General features: G+C 61.4%; 1 protein-coding gene across 3 annotated transcripts; it reads left to right on the top strand.

Moving 5' to 3' along the window:
- The first annotated feature begins 992 nt into the window (after positions 1-992).
- On the top strand, positions 993-12884 carry PTPN9 (protein tyrosine phosphatase non-receptor type 9). 3 transcript variants are annotated; one of them, XM_075505672.1, is made up of 13 exons: positions 996-1476; positions 6207-6350; positions 6823-6912; positions 7021-7145; positions 7931-8036; positions 8694-8804; positions 9517-9845; positions 10248-10341; positions 10449-10518; positions 11111-11189; positions 11432-11582; positions 11690-11897; positions 12194-12884. In XM_075505672.1, exons 1-13 carry the CDS (start codon positions 1444-1446, stop codon positions 12418-12420), a joined length of 1767 nt encoding a protein of 588 aa, XP_075361787.1. In that variant the 5' UTR covers positions 996-1443; the 3' UTR covers positions 12421-12884. The 3 variants fall into 3 exon arrangements, with proteins under 3 accessions (XP_075361790.1, XP_075361787.1, XP_075361789.1); XM_075505674.1 differs by lacking the exon at positions 996-1476 and adding an exon at positions 3243-3674; XM_075505675.1 differs by lacking the exon at positions 8694-8804 and having other exon boundaries at positions 993-1476.
- Positions 12885-14383: the final 1499 nt, after the last annotated feature.

Raw genomic sequence — 14383 nt, 5'->3', positions numbered from 1 at the left:
TCCATTTTCTGAGTTAGGTGCAAAGGCTCTGGCCGCGGGCACATTGCCAACGTGGTCCTCCTCAGCTGAACAAAATGTCCCCCCGCACCAGGGCCTGGCTTTTTGGCAGGGCCACTGCTTTGTGGCACAGGACTCTACTCCCTGGGGTCCCCGTTCCTTCCCGGCAGCCCCTCCAGAGGAGCATCGGGGCTCTCCATTCCAGGCAGTGACACCTGTGCCCAGCCGGGGAATGCTGAGAAAGGACTGCAGAGGAGGGAGAGCAAGGAAACGGCTGGAAATCCCAGATGCCTTTTGCGCAGCAAACCTTGCCCGCGGGGGAAGGCTGCGAGGCGGAGGCTGAAGTACCGGCAGGGGAGGATGCCGCTGCCGGGAAGGGCCGGTGGGAGAGGCGAGGCTGTGTGCTGCGGCAGCGGGGCTGCTCCGGGGAGCCGATCCTCGGGGCAGGCTGATTGCTCCTCTCCTGGGGTCGCTGCTCACACAGTTTGGAGGTACAGCACACATCCAGAATAAAACAAGACTGATTTTTGGGGCCCGGGGAGCTTGCTTTGGTGGTGGGCTGGCACAGCTACACCGCACGGCCTTTGGGTTTCCTCAAGGGTCCGTCGCAGGCCCGGGTGGGAAGGTATCCCAGGCTGGAGGGCAGCGCCCTGGGAGTCTTCAGGCACGCTTTTCCAGCGCTGCCCCTTCCTCGCCTCCTGGCTTGCCCTTCTCTCCTTTGCAGGCAGCGCCGGTGGATGTCAGGCAGGGCTGCCTGCCACCATTTTAGCGGTGCTACCGCCTGCCGAGGCTGTAACCGAAGCGGGGGTATGCCGGGGAACGCGACGCCCTCCCGGCAGAGCCGAGCCAGCCCGGGGCGGGGAGGGCAGAGGCACGGCTCCGCCGGCGCCTCCGTCTCCATCCCGGCAGCTGCCGGGGCCGCTGCCCTCGCTGCTGCCGGCCCGAGAGGCGGCGGCGCCCCCCGCCCCCCGCCGGGGAGGGCTTCCTGTCCCCCGCCTTCCCCTGGCCGCCTGCCCGCCTCCCTCCCGCCGCCCGGCGGGGCCGGCCGAGCCGAGCCGAGCCGAGGGGAGGGGGCTGCGGGCGCTTCCTGCCGCCGCCCCCGCCGGGGCAGAGCGGAGCGGAGCGGGGCGGGGAGCTCAGCCCGGCCCGGCCCGGCCCGGCCCAGCCCAGCCCAGCCGCGCGGCGCTTCCCCGGGGCGAGCGAAACTTCCCGGGGGGCTGCGAGAGAGAGAGATTTTACTATTATTATTCTAATTTATTTTAAAATTCTCGGCACTTTCGGCGGGGACCCCGGGGCGGAGCCGCCCATCGCCGAGCCTGCGGCGGCCGGGAGGGGCCGGTGCCCGCAGCGCCGCCGGTCCCCGGGGATGGGCTCCGGCGGGGCGCCCGCCGCCTAGCCCGCCTCGGCACGGCACGGCACGGCCCGGCCCGGCCCGCCGGGGACAGCATGGCCGCGGAGCTGAGCGCCGAGGAGGAGCAGGTAGGTCCCCGCCGGGCTCCCCTTCCCCGCGGCCGGGCTGCGCCGCTCCCCGGGCTGGGCTGGGCAGGGCAGGGCAGGGCAGGACCCCGTGCGGTGCCCCCCACCCCCCCTTTTTTTGGCTACCCCCGGTTGCAGCGATGTTTTTTCCCAGCGGGGCGGTTCTCCCTAAGGAAAGCCCCATCTGCATAGCCCCCTCCCCCCCCCCCCAAATCTGGGCAGCCCCCCATCTGCGAAGCCCCCCACGTCCACAGAGCTGGCCGCACAGCGCGCACCCCAAAGGCCTTTGCAGGGCCTGCGCCGTGGGTGCCAGGGCAAGCGGGGGTGCTGCAGCGTGGGGTTGGGGTCGTGCTCCCCCAAACTGGCGTGTCCCCCCGAGCGCCGGCGGCCTCTCCTCGCAGGCCTCCCCCCGTGGACAGGCTGGCGTGGGGATGCGTGTGCACGCGCTTCCCACGCCCCAGGCCTCCCGTGACGTCCCGGCTTCCTCCGCCGGCCTTGCGTCACTGCGGGAGGATGTTGCTCGGCTCGGGGAGTGGGGCCGATAACCCAGCCGGGGCGCGTCGGGTGGCGAGAGCAACCTCTGGCTCTCCCCTCCGCCCTCCTCGTCCCCGGGGGTGCCCGCCCGGCGCTGCATCTGCACCCCGAGCCGTGGCCGCCGGGCTCCCCGCCGGGCTCCCCGCCGGGTGGGGAAGCGGAGCCCGGGAGCCGGGGCCGGGCACGCTGGCGGAGGCTGCCTCGAAGCCGGGCTCCCCTCTGCCCCGCGGTGATGCCCGGGCTGGCCGAGGGCACAGCGTTGCGTCCGCCACCTTGCTGGCCTCGGGGGCTGCAGTGCGAAGGCAAAAGGGACCGGGTGGTCGGTTTTCTGTTTGGTTGTTGGGTTTTCTTTTTCAAAACGCCCTTCGTTTCTACAGGAGGGTTTTAGGCGGGTTGGTACGGAGACCTCGGGTTCCCAAAACCCCCGTGCCCCACAAGGAGTGCTCGCCCAGAGCTGGAAGAGTCCGTCCTTTAGCCCGCGCTTGTGCTCGGGAAATGCAGCGCTCCCAGGCTTTCTCCTCCACCACACCTCCCTCTTATCAGTGCCACTCCTGGGAGCAGTGCTGCTATCTCCAGGGTCATAAAATCTCAGGGAGTGGGGGTGTTTGTGCCCTGTGTCCCCGCAGATGCCTGTGATATGTGTTTCCCCTACGTCACGGAGGGGGCAAAGCTTCCAGCAAACGGGGTTTTAGAAGACCCTGCTCTGGCAGGGAGGCTTGGTTTGCAGCGAGAGCTGTGGCTGGGCTCCCCCAGCCGGTGTCCCGGGAGAGGGATCCAAGATGTTTGGTTTGTGTGGGAATACTGGATGGAGAAGACGAAGGGATATTTGCAATAATGGCTCCAGGTTTGGATCATCAGACTGGGGTGGGGAACAGCTGCCCTCAGTGCTGTCCTCGATGGCTTGGAAGCCAAAATAGTGGAAGCTTCTCTCTTTTCATGAGTAAGTGCTGGTTGGGGCTGGGACATCCCCTTCCTGCCACCCCTTCATCCTCCTTGGGATCATCAGGATTTCCTCTGCGCGCTCCGCTCTCCCCCGTTACCGACAGCAAACCAGGGGGGGAATTCACCCCTCTCCTCTCCCTGCCAGCCTTAGGGCGTCTCCTGCTCCGTAGGATCTCTGCAGTTGCCTCCCCAGCCTATCCCAAAGGGACCAGAGGAGCCAAACTGATTTTCCTGGGGGGTTTTCAGCCCAGCTGCAATTTTCACAGGACTTATTTCCCCCCCTCCCCCCCCCCGGGCTGAAGAAGGAGGGTGGATTTGCTGCCTGCGCAGCCCGGGGGAGGAGGTCTTGAAGAGCCCCCGTGTTCCTGCAGTGGTGGCTTTGTCACCACCCTGCCCTGGCGCAGCGAAGCGGGGACTTCGATGACGCCAGCGCTCCAAAGACCAGCATTGTTCCAAACGCCCGGCCATGGACCATTTTGCTCACAGTGCTGCCGTCGCTTGCAGAAACGGGGCTTCTTGCTGCAGCTCTGGGTCACGGGCTTCGTTTTCAGCATGTGGAGTGATCCCTGCTGCGCTTGGCTCGACACCTGTGTAAATCCATATAGGACCAGGGCCAGAAATGATTATGAGACCCGGTGGAGCGTGCAAGGGGGGGCAGAGCTATGGCTGGTATTGATGCTCAGCTCAGTAACTCCTGGCTCGCCTGCTGTTGAATGTCGGCACTGGTAAGTTTGGGATTTTGTTTTGCTCCCAAAGAAAGCAGGGGAAAGCTGGAATTCATGACTGAGCCACCCTGTAAAGCCAGAGCTTGTTCTCGTGGGTCTTCCCCCTTCCAAAAAAACCCAGCATCCCTCATGATGGGTGTTGGAAATGGGATTGCATGAAGTGTGATGGGTTAGATGTTGAGGGAGGAGACCTGAAGCATACGTTGCATCCTCTCCCCACTGCCACCATGCCCCTCAGGGTGTCCTTCCCATCACCTCGGGGTGTCCTTCCCATCTCAAGTCGCGGCGTCAGCTCTGGTCTCCATCCGAGGGTGGTGGATGTGTGCCTGGCACTCGCCCCCATCCCCATCCCCGTGCCATCCTGCACGTGCTGGGGAAAGAGCAGTTCTGCCATTATTTTGGGTTTGCATCTCCAGCCCAGCCCTAGCGTTTGGGTAGCTGGAGGCCCCAGGGGACTCTCTGGCAAAGGTGGGGTATGGCCAGTGAAGTTCCTCATCTTAGCTTACGGATAGGATATATTTCTATATACGTACACATGGATGTGTGTGTTGTGTTAAGGCTGAAGATGGTTTCTGTATTGCCTCATTTAGTTTCCTCTCCCTCTTCAATAGAGGAGAAATTGTTAGATATTTGGGCCATCAAAGAGTTGCTTTTGTTTTGGCAAAGTGGAGGCTGTTGCGGATGAAGCCGTGGGGATAAAGGCATGCCATAAGTACAGCTCCCAGGAAAAGCTCCCACCGGCTGCTGGCTGGGAGGTGGGAATGCGAGGCGGGGGGGACAATGTCCTCTCTCCTCTGCTACTGCCTCCTTTGCCCGCTCCCCTCCAGTCCCTTGCCCCCAGCAATTGCAGAGATGGGGGGTACCGATCCGACTGCCAGGCTGCAGCCGGTTGACTGTGGCACACCGCTGTGCCGGGAGGGCTCACAGCCCTTAAAGGGGATTTTTGCAAGGGCTTGGAGCTGGGCTATCGAAATCCGCTTTCACATTCCTCCCGGCACTGTTGGCAGCAGATCCAGCCCAGTTCCACGAGTTCCCTCCTGGCTGGTAGCTCGCCCAGCTGCTCTGCGGGACTCCAATACCGAGTTGGGGAGCTTCTGTCTCCGATGTGCTGGGAGTCTGGGCTGGCCCTTAGCAGCTTCCAGTAGCCAGGTGAGCCGGTACCCCTTCCAAAAACGCCTGCTGCAATGCCAGGTGGGCTGTGGAGAGACTCCTTGGACAAGCCGGGCTCCTTTGACTCGTCCCATGAGAGGGGCTTGCTGCCCCCGCTGAGCCTCGCGCCGACGATAAACCCCGGCCTTTCGCTTCCTTCTGTCGGAAGTCATTAATGCCGGCGAGCTTTTCTGGCTGAATAGCTCCCAGTTACTCCGCCGTGATATCCAACACCACTGCCTTCCCGCGCTCCCTGCTCAGGAGCCAGCCTTCGGCGCTCACTGTCCCTCCTCCTCCTCCTCCTCACGCTGTCATCGTCATCCTCCACTCTTGTGAGGATGGAAACTCCTCCATTTTGGGGTGTGCCCAGGTGGGATTGGGGTGTTTTGGGGACCCCCTCCATCCTGCCTGCGTCCTTTGAGCGGTACGTGGTGGGAGGCTGGGCTGTGCTGCCCCGTCTCTCTTGGGGCACCTGTATGGGATGGGGTCAATACGCAGCAGAAAGCAAAGCTTCTTCCATTGGCACAGGCATTCAGAAACCCCAAGCCCACCTCGCAAACACAGCTTGTAAAAATAATACTTTTTGGGGTTATTTTGCTTGCCTTCAGGGCTTTAAGCTTGCTGGGAGGTTGCAGGTTGGGTTTTGAAACTCTGCTCCGTCAGTGCTAGGATTGGAAAAGTGTCTCTCGGTTTCTCACGGTTTCGGGTGCGTGCAGTGCAGGTGCTTTGGGAGGGGAGCGTGCTCATGTGGGACATCCCTGGCATGTTATGGGACCGCGGGCTGTGGGGAGCAGTGGGAGTGTGCTAGGACCCCCCTGGACTGAATCCTTCTTGTCTGGTTTTCTCTGACCGTGTGAAACTGGCCTTACTGGGTGAGCTGGTCCATGTCCTGTAGCACATCGAAGCATCAGCCCTTGATGCTGGTCTTGCTCGTTACCCGTGTTCACATGGCTGGGTTCACTGCTCTGCGGTGGAGCTGCAGCCCCGGGAGGCCGCTGCCGGCTGATGGGTTCCTGCTGCACCCGGGCTGCTGTGTCTGAACAGGAGTTTGCTGCCTGTAAAATCCTCCTTTCACTCCCCCTCTCCCTTCCACGAGTCTCCCCCAGCCCCAAGGCCATTTTTCCGATGTCAGCACTCCTACCACTTGCTTCCCTCCCTGCGCTGGCATTGCCTCCATCTCCATCCCCACTGCCCTTACCCCCTTTCCCAGTGCCTGCCGTGGAGCTCCCTGCTTCACCCCGAGGAGCTGCTGGGTTTGCTGAGCCGGGCTCAGCCCCTGCCTGCGCACTGAGGACCGTGTAGCTCCCATGGTGACCAGGGATGCTTCTTGTGTGCTCCTCCTCCTCCTCCCATCTCACTGCGTGCCCCTCTTGTCTCCCGCAGGCAACCAAGCAGTTCCTGGAGGAGATCAACAAGTGGACGGGCCAGTACAATGTGTCCCCGCTGTCGTGGAATGTGGCCGTCAAGTTCCTTATGGCCCGCAAGTTCGACGTCCTGCGGGCCATCGAGCTCTTTCACTCCTACCGGGTAAGCAAGCAGGGCCAGCCCCCCCCCCCCCAGCCGAGGGCTTCCTGCTCTGTGAGAGATCTCTGGTCCCAAGGAAGACCCTCCCCTTGCTTTTTTTCTTTCCCCACCCTCCCTTATGTGTTTTATCCGGCTGGAAAATCCTTTTTCAGCCAAGGCGAGTCACCATGGAGATCTCGCCGACCCCAGTCTCCTCCCCTCCGCTGAAAGCAGCGTCCGTACTCACAGGGTGCCCTCCCGGCTGGCGTGATGCCCGCAGAGCGTCTCCCCATATATAAAGGATATATATGCATATATACCCTTCCCAGCCTGGTTTTGCAAAGCTGCTCCTCCCCGTGCTGGAAAATGGGGCTGTGGGAGCAGAGGTTTCCCTGCTGGGGCTTCCCTCAGGGGGCTGGGTGCCCCACGGGGACATGATGGTGGGTGGAGGGCTGGGATGTCTGTGCTGGCCATCACGCCGGCTCCCTGCCCGCAGGAGACGCGGCTGAAAGAGGGCATCGTGAAGCTGAAGCCGCACGAGGAGCCGCTGCGCTCGGAGCTGCTCAGTGGCAAGTTCACCATTCTGGTAGGTGTCGTGTCCTCCCCGAGTTACCCCAACCGGGTGGCTCGTCCTGGCTCCGCTCCGCACAGGCATCCTCCGGTGCTGTTGAGCCTGACCTTGTTTCTTCGTCAGAGCGTGCGGGACCCCTCAGGAGCCTCCATCGCCCTCTTCACGGCCAAGCTGCACCACCCCAGCAAGAGTGTGCAGCACGTGGTGCTCCAGGCGCTCTTCTACCTGCTGGACCGAGCGGTGGAGAGGTGAGCCGGGGTAGCGTGTCTTACGGCGGCAGGTCCCCAGGGAGCCCCTTCCCTCCCAGGGGCAAGGGGAGATGCTACTGCTTGCTGAGGTTTTGCTGAAATCCCTCTGAAAGGCTTCGCAGGGAAAAGATGTACCTTCTCTCCCGTGAATGTGAATTAATTCCTGAAGGTGAAATTGTGGCTGAGTCTGCATGCCTCTGGGTGTCCCGTCTCTAGTTAGGAAAGAGAAGGGGGTCACAGCTCCCTGTGGCTTGAAATTCCCTGAAAGTCTTCCTCTGGTTTGAACTCAAGCCAGTCATCCCCATGGAGGCATTCAGCAGGGGAACAAAATCTCCCAAGCCCTGAACCAGGCTCTTTGCAGCCTTTTCCTCCCCACCTCCAGGTTTTAGTTTAGCAAAGCCCCTGATTCCTGCAGGCTTTGGCTGGGGGGGAGGCAGCCCTGTTGCCGGCAAGAGGTAACGTGAGCCCTGCCAAAAATATAAAGCTGGGACATCCCATTCATCCTGCTGGGCTCTTTCCATTTCTGAACTTACCCATCATGGGTGGTGCAGCTGAGGCAGGCTTAAGAAATGAGCCAGGCTTAAATAAGAGTTGTAGGAAGAGGTGGTGGAGCAGCTGGGAAATGCAGAAGCGAGCTTTGGGTCCGTGAGTCCTTCTGGAAGCACAGAAGGGGATTTTTTGGGGTCAGCAAGATGAAGATGAGGTTAGCATGGGGCAGATCTGCTCACGCAGGAGCCGAGCAGTTGGATGTTGCAGGGTTGACCTTACTCTTTCCCCTCTCTCAGCTTTGAAACCCAGAGGAATGGGCTGGTGTTCATCTATGACATGGCAGGCTCGCAGTACACCAACTTCGAGCTGGACCTCAGCAAGAAGATCCTCAACCTGCTGAAGGTAACGGCCAGGGGTGACCCGATGTCCTGGGATGTCACACGGGCCGCTTGCTCACCGAGTACATGAAGTCCTCTGGTTTTGGCATAAATTCTCCTGCCAGACCATCCTGACCACATCTCGGCCTAGGAGCACCGGCTCCAGCCCCGTAGGACCTCAGGAAGGCGTTGGGAGCCTGCCAGGCTGGACCCGGCCGGGGCTGCGGTGTCCTGCGGGTGGGAGGGGATCAGCTGTCCCCGTGCCGGATTCCTCTCGCAGCTGCTGGCAGCGCTTTTGGGAAAACAGATGCAAATTATTTTTTAATCGCGCTGGCATTTCATGCCTCCTCCCTTCTCCGGAAAAAAGAAATAACAGTAAATATTGGCCGGGGTGTGTTCTCCGCACAAATCCCAGCTCCCAGGCTTCACCTCTTCCCTGCGGAGCCAAACTCTCTGCCTACCTAATTCCAAGGAAATAATTTGTTTCTGTATTGGAGCATAAAAATAAGCACGGCCGTGGGCTGCCAGCTGCGTGCGAGGCACGCTTTGGATACGGCATGGCCACCTCGGGGTCCCTTTGCTGGTCAACACCTCTGCTGGGACGTGTCCCCCTTGCCGGCAGAGCGCGGAGAGGGGCCTGTTCCTCCCCGGCAGCGTGGATCTGACCCCCTCCTGCCCGCAGGGTGCCTTCCCAGCTCGGCTCAAGAAGGTTTTCATCGTGGGAGCGCCCATGTGGTTTCGCGTGCCCTACTCCATCATCAGCCTGCTGCTGAAGGAGAAGCTGCGGGAGCGGGTGAGCACGGGTCCACCCCAGCACGGGACCTTCGGTGGGGAGGGCTGAGGCTGTTTTCCCTTTGGGACAGGATGGTGTAAGCAGCCTGCAGCCCTCAGCCCCGTCGGCTGGAAGCTGCTGAGCCCAAATCTGTGGGAAATGGAGGCTTTCTCAGCCTGTTTCGTAGGGGCCAACCTGTTTCGCTGTTTTCAGCAAATATCTTGAACCCCTTTTGAAATTGCCTTCGATTTCTTCCTCTGCGATGAAGCTGCCAGCAGCAGCAAGTTGAGGCAATGGTAAATGATTAAAGGGAAAGAAAACCTCTGCTGAGCACGCAGGAGAAAAGGGAAACTTAAATACCTGTGCTCAGGCCCTATCTGGCAAAGCCAAAAATACCTAAAACAGTATCCTCAGCATCAGCAGTGCTGCTGATAGAGTCAGTTTCCAGCCCGATGTCTCCCTGGGCTGGGCTTTGCCCCTCTGCTTTTGGGAGGAGCTCGGAGCCACTTGCAAATTTGGAGCTGGGTGTCGGTGTGGGCTCCCTCCCCAAGTGCGTGTTCCCCTGGGAGCCCTCCTGGGGCAGGACAGGAAGGGGGAAGACCCTGATGCTGTTGGGGGAAATCTCCAGGCTCCATGGGGACCGTGCCAGACTGTTGGCATCCCTGTCCCCGTCCCCAGTGAACCTTCTCCATCCTTCTGGGAATCACCTCTGCTCCTCCTCTTCCTCCCACAGGTGCAGATGGTGAAGATGTCGGAGCTGAAGGAGCACCTGCCCCGGGAGTGCCTCCCTGAGTACCTTGGGGGGTCCCTCAAACTGGACCCTCTGAGCTGGAACTGCCGGTTCCTGCCCCAGCAGAACGGGCACCCCGACCCCCTGGATGAGCTCATCCTGGTGCCGCTGGTGGCCCCCAAAGATAACGGCTCTGTCCACGTCCCCGGGCCCAAGTCCATCACCCTCCGGGAGCTGCTGGATCACGTCAGCCACAAGCAGAAGCGGGGCATCTACGAAGAGTACGAAGATATTCGGCGCAGGAGCCCAGCCGGCACCTTTGTCTGCTCTTTGTGAGTTGGGGGGAAGGAGCTGGGTGCGGGCCAGCATGGGGGCCCCCTCTCTTGCTCCAGAAAAGCTGGGTCCCCCCCTCCCTACACTTCTGCTGCTCAGTGGTGGCCCATCTGCCTCTTTGGGGTGTGGTGCTTTGGGTTAGCAACGGAGATCCCCAGCCTAGTGATGCTGTGAACCCCCTTTGCGGCTCCCGCAGCCGCCGGGGGTAGGAGGGAGCCGTGCAGGGGACAGCGGGGACAAGGACCTGTCCGGGACTCTGCTTCCCGAGGCTTTGGCCAGGTGATGGCAGCAGAGCCCAGGCTACGGGTGCCGGAGGCTTGTGCAGCGGGAGGGATGCTGCCTCTCCCTTCCCGCCTGGAAAACATCCCTGCTTCCCTTTCCCACTCTCCCCTGCCTCCCAGGGCACCCTACAACCAGGAGAAGAACCGGTACGGGGACGTGCCCTGCCTGGACCAAACCCGTGTCAAACTGGCAAAGCCGTACAGCCGCCCGGAGGTGAGCCAGCCCGGGGTGGAGACTCGGGATCCCGCCTGGAGCCGCTGCAGCCGTCCTGGCCGCGGGGCTCTGGAGGACTCATGCTGTGTGTGCTTTTCTCCCCGCAGCTGACCGACTACATCAACGCGAGCTTCATGGACGGCTACAAGCAGAGGAACGCTTACATTGGGACTCAGGGTATGGCCCCGAGCCCCTGTGGGAGCCACCAAGGGGGTTATTTTGCTCCTGATGCACACATGGGCTTCACCTCCCTGCCCAGCATCAGCCACCGGCTGCGGAGGGGGATAGCCTGGGCGGAGTTCACTGCCCAGCAAGTCCCCCTCCTCTCTGGGTGTATTTACTCCCCTCCCGGTCCCCAGCCAGGAGGGACCAGAGCTTCTCCTGGAAGAGGGTGAGTGGGTGCATCATCCTTCAGCAGCCTCCCACAAATCGGGTCCTGTGCTGAGCAGACCCCCGCTAGCAGCGGCGATGGCAGCCCCTTCCTCCTGCCCCTAAACCCAGCCCCTGGCTTTGCCCCATCTGCCTGAGGATGAAGCAGCAGGGAGCAGAGAGGGGGGATGGGTGCTGAGCCGTAGGGATTTGGTGCTGGGGGGGAGGCAATCGGCGGCAGCTCCAGGCAGGGCTGGTGGATCCACGTCAGGGTCAGTCCCTGTGGGAAGGGGCTGTGGTTCCCCGCAGGGAGGGCAAGGAGGGCTGGTGGAGGCTGCTGGGCAAAGGGGCTTGCCCAAACCCATCAGGTTTTGGGCTGACGCGTGGGCTGTCCCCGCAGGGCCTCTGGAAAACACCTACGGTGACTTCTGGCGCATGGTGTGGGAGCAAAACGTCCTGGTGATCGTGATGACCACTCGGTGAGTGCCCTGGGCAGGGCACAGCCCTGTTTTTCTTTGCAAAATGTTGGATGAGCGGCGCTGTGCTCTCTGCAGTGAGCCTGCAGCTGTGGTGCCAGGCAGAGCCCTGCAGGGTGGGGACACCACATCAGGGATGGACCGTTTGGTCCCTGCAGGATCCCCAAGGGACCAAGGCAGGGTGGCATGGGACATGTCCCTAGCAGGGCAAGGAGGACATCACTATTTTGTCTTTCTGCTCCCAGGCTGGAGGAGGGAGGCAGGAGAAAGTGCGGCCAGTACTGGCCCCTGGAGAAGGATTTCCAGGTGTGCTTCGGGGCCCTGACCATCACCAACCTGGGCGTGGAGAACCTCAATCATTACAAGAAAACCATCCTGGAGATCCACAGCTCGGAGGTGCGTGGCCACAGCTGCCTGGCGGGGGACAGCACGGGGGCACTAGGAGCCCTCCATGGCCAGGGGCAGAGGAGGGGAGAGTGTCTAACCCCCCTGCTTTCCCCCAGACCAGGGAGCGGCGGTTGGTGTCCCACTTCCAGTACCTGAGCTGGCCAGATTATGGTGTCCCCTCCTCCGCAGCCACTCTTATTGACTTTCTGGGGGCTGTGAAGCAGCAGCAGAGGGTGGCAGTCAGCGCCCTGGGACCTCGCTTCAAGGGTCACCCTGGGGGACCCCCGGTCGTGGTGCACTGCAGCGCCGGCATCGGCAGGACAGGTAACAGGGTAACCCCGCTGCTGGGGTGGAGGTCTTGGTCCAGCCTCCCCCTGCGGCATTTCCATCCCCTGGAGCCATGGTGTGTTTGCAAGACGTTTGACTGGGGATGTATGTCCCCAAGACTTCCTGCAGCTATCGGACCTGGGAGAAGTCTCTGCCCTGCATCCCTGGATGCCCGTGGTCTCGTGTGGGAGGCTGGTGGGGGGGCTGAGGACCACCACTGCCCCGCTCCCATTCTCGCAAGGGGCAATGATGGATCTTTGGTGGCTGACGCCGACCCCAATCGTTGTCCCCAGGTACCTTCTGCGCGCTGGACATCTGCCTGTCCCAGCTGCAGGACGTGGGCACGCTGAACATCTACCAGACGGTGCTGCGCATGCGGACCCAGCGCGCCTTCAGCATCCAGACCCCTGAGCAGTATTACTTCTGTTACACGGCCATCCTCGAGCACGCCCAGCGTGAGGGCCTGCTGCTCGCCAACCACAGCCGGGCCGGCCAGGAGAAGAGCTCGCCAGGACACTGAGACCCGCCACCTCCCCGCAGACCCCCCCTTCCCATCCTCCCGGGGCTGCCACTGCCGCCTCTGTGCCCGCCAGGACTCGGCAGAGCCGTCGGGGCGGCGGTGCCGCGTCGCAGAGGCGGCCGCCCGTCGGCGGCGGGCAGCTGCCCGTCCTCGACTATTAGCACTGCTATCGAACTGTGCCTTATGCAAACCAAATGGTGGCTGCCGCTCGCCGGGGGGTGGAGGACAGCACGGGAAGAGGCTCTCGCTCCTCTCCACGGTATTTCTGTTGGGGGGGTTGGTTGTTTGGGGAGGTGGTTTTTCTTCTCTTCAAGTTGTTTGGGTTTTTTTAAAAATTTTATTTTATTTTTTTGTTGGGACCATCTAAAATGTATCTAGAGAAAGGGCTTTGCAAAGCCCTAGGAAATGTATTTCCAGTCCTGCCCTGGCCTGGGGCTTAGGAAGAGGCACCTACTTCAGTCTTACCTGCCGCTAAGTCTGTGTGTCTGTATGTATGTGTGTATATAATATATGCTCGCTGTGCCCAACCCTGGCTATTATATAGATACATATATACAAGCACCCGTTTTAGCAGCTCCTGTGGGTCCCTGCTGTCCTGCCGTCTCACCGCTGTGATCCCTGGAGTGGTGAGTTTGGTCCTGGCTCTGTCTTGTCTTCCCCCCGCTTTTTTCCCCTTTCCTGCCCCCCCCCCCCCCCCCCCGCTCCTCGCGGGCAGCACTGGGACCCAGGACCTCCCGTGCCCATCCCGTGGGGGGCACGGGGATGCTCAGCAGCATCCCCCCCTTTCCTTGTCTCGTCTTCCCCATCCTCGTCTCCTGCTCCCGGGAGGAGGTTCTGGAGGATTTTGGCCGCAGCAGGCGGGTTGGCCAGGGGGCAAAGAGCTGCCGGTGCCCCCTGCCCCTCGGGGCACAGCCACGGGAGTCACTAGGTACGAGGTGATGGGGACGGATGGGGACCGACCGGCTCTCCGGGTTGCCCGGCTTTCCCAAGCCGGCAGTGGGAACCCGTGGGCCCAGCCCTGCGATGAGTCACGGGCTGGAAAAGTGCTGAGCAAAAAAGCCAAAACCCTCGGGAGGCACCGAGCTGACCTCTGGGGCAGCAGTACCCACTGGGGACAGCTGCCCTGTCACCTGGCCCCTGCCACCACCCCGGCCCCCTGCCCCTCCGTGCTGCCCGGGGAGCTGGGGCGGGCAGCACCTGGGCCTCAGTAACTTTATACTGTAATAAGCTCTTTGAATGTGTATATTCTTATTTTTTTATAATCTGGGGGGGGTTGTTTTTTGTTTTGTTCTGTATTTAACATTAACTTGATCCAAGCCAGAGCCAGAAGGATTTGTAAATGTTCCTATTTTGCTCTCGTTCAGAGAAACATTTTTGTTGTTGTTACTTTTTGGGGTTTGTTTTGTTTTTATTTGTATCAACATATAAATGTACTACCAGTGACCAGTCCTCTTAGCTCTCGTGGTGGAGTTGGTCAGGGGCAGGAGAGGAGAGGGAGGGAGTTTAGGGCTTTGCACACCCCGTGGTCCCCAAAAGCAAGCTGGCCCCATCCCTGGGGGCACACGGACCTGCTGCAGCCCACCAGCACTTTGGGGGCAGAGGGCTGCGTTTAGGGCTGTGCTGGGGAGCACGGGGTAGGACTTGCACGGGGCCGGAGGGCTGAGGGCAGCAGCCCTAAGAGCCAGCCAGCCCGCTCCTGGGTGAGGCCCTGCGAGAGATAACCAGGCTGCAGGCAGCTTTCCTGGGCGGGCAGGATAATGGCAGGAGGGAAGGCAGCAAGATGGGCTGTGCCGTACGGGGCGGGGGGACAAGCTGCCCCCCTCCGAGCTTCTGCCTCTTTTCCCAGGGCCCTGCTGAGCCCCAGAGCATCAATCTCCTGTCCTGCTCCAAGCAACGGGCTCTTCAGAGCCTCCTCTTCTTTCCATAGCCCCTTTCTCAAGCTGTCGCCTTCCTCCTATCTATT

The sequence above is a fragment of the Mycteria americana genome, chromosome 6, assembly GCF_035582795.1.
Source record: "Mycteria americana isolate JAX WOST 10 ecotype Jacksonville Zoo and Gardens chromosome 6, USCA_MyAme_1.0, whole genome shotgun sequence".
NCBI classification, from domain to species: domain Eukaryota; kingdom Metazoa; phylum Chordata; class Aves; order Ciconiiformes; family Ciconiidae; genus Mycteria; species Mycteria americana.
This window is presented reverse-complemented; position numbering and strand designations above follow the sequence as displayed.

Coding starts and splice junctions, on each gene's coding strand:
- PTPN9 (XM_075505672.1), top strand. CDS start 1,444: ATGGCCGCGGAGCTGAGCGCCGAGGAGGAGCAG. Junction 6,913..7,020: donor GTGGCAAGTTCACCATTCTG/GTAGGTGTCGTG, acceptor TTTCTTCGTCAG/AGCGTGCGGGACCCCTCAGG. Junction 11,583..11,689: donor TGGAGATCCACAGCTCGGAG/GTGCGTGGCCAC, acceptor GCTTTCCCCCAG/ACCAGGGAGCGGCGGTTGGT.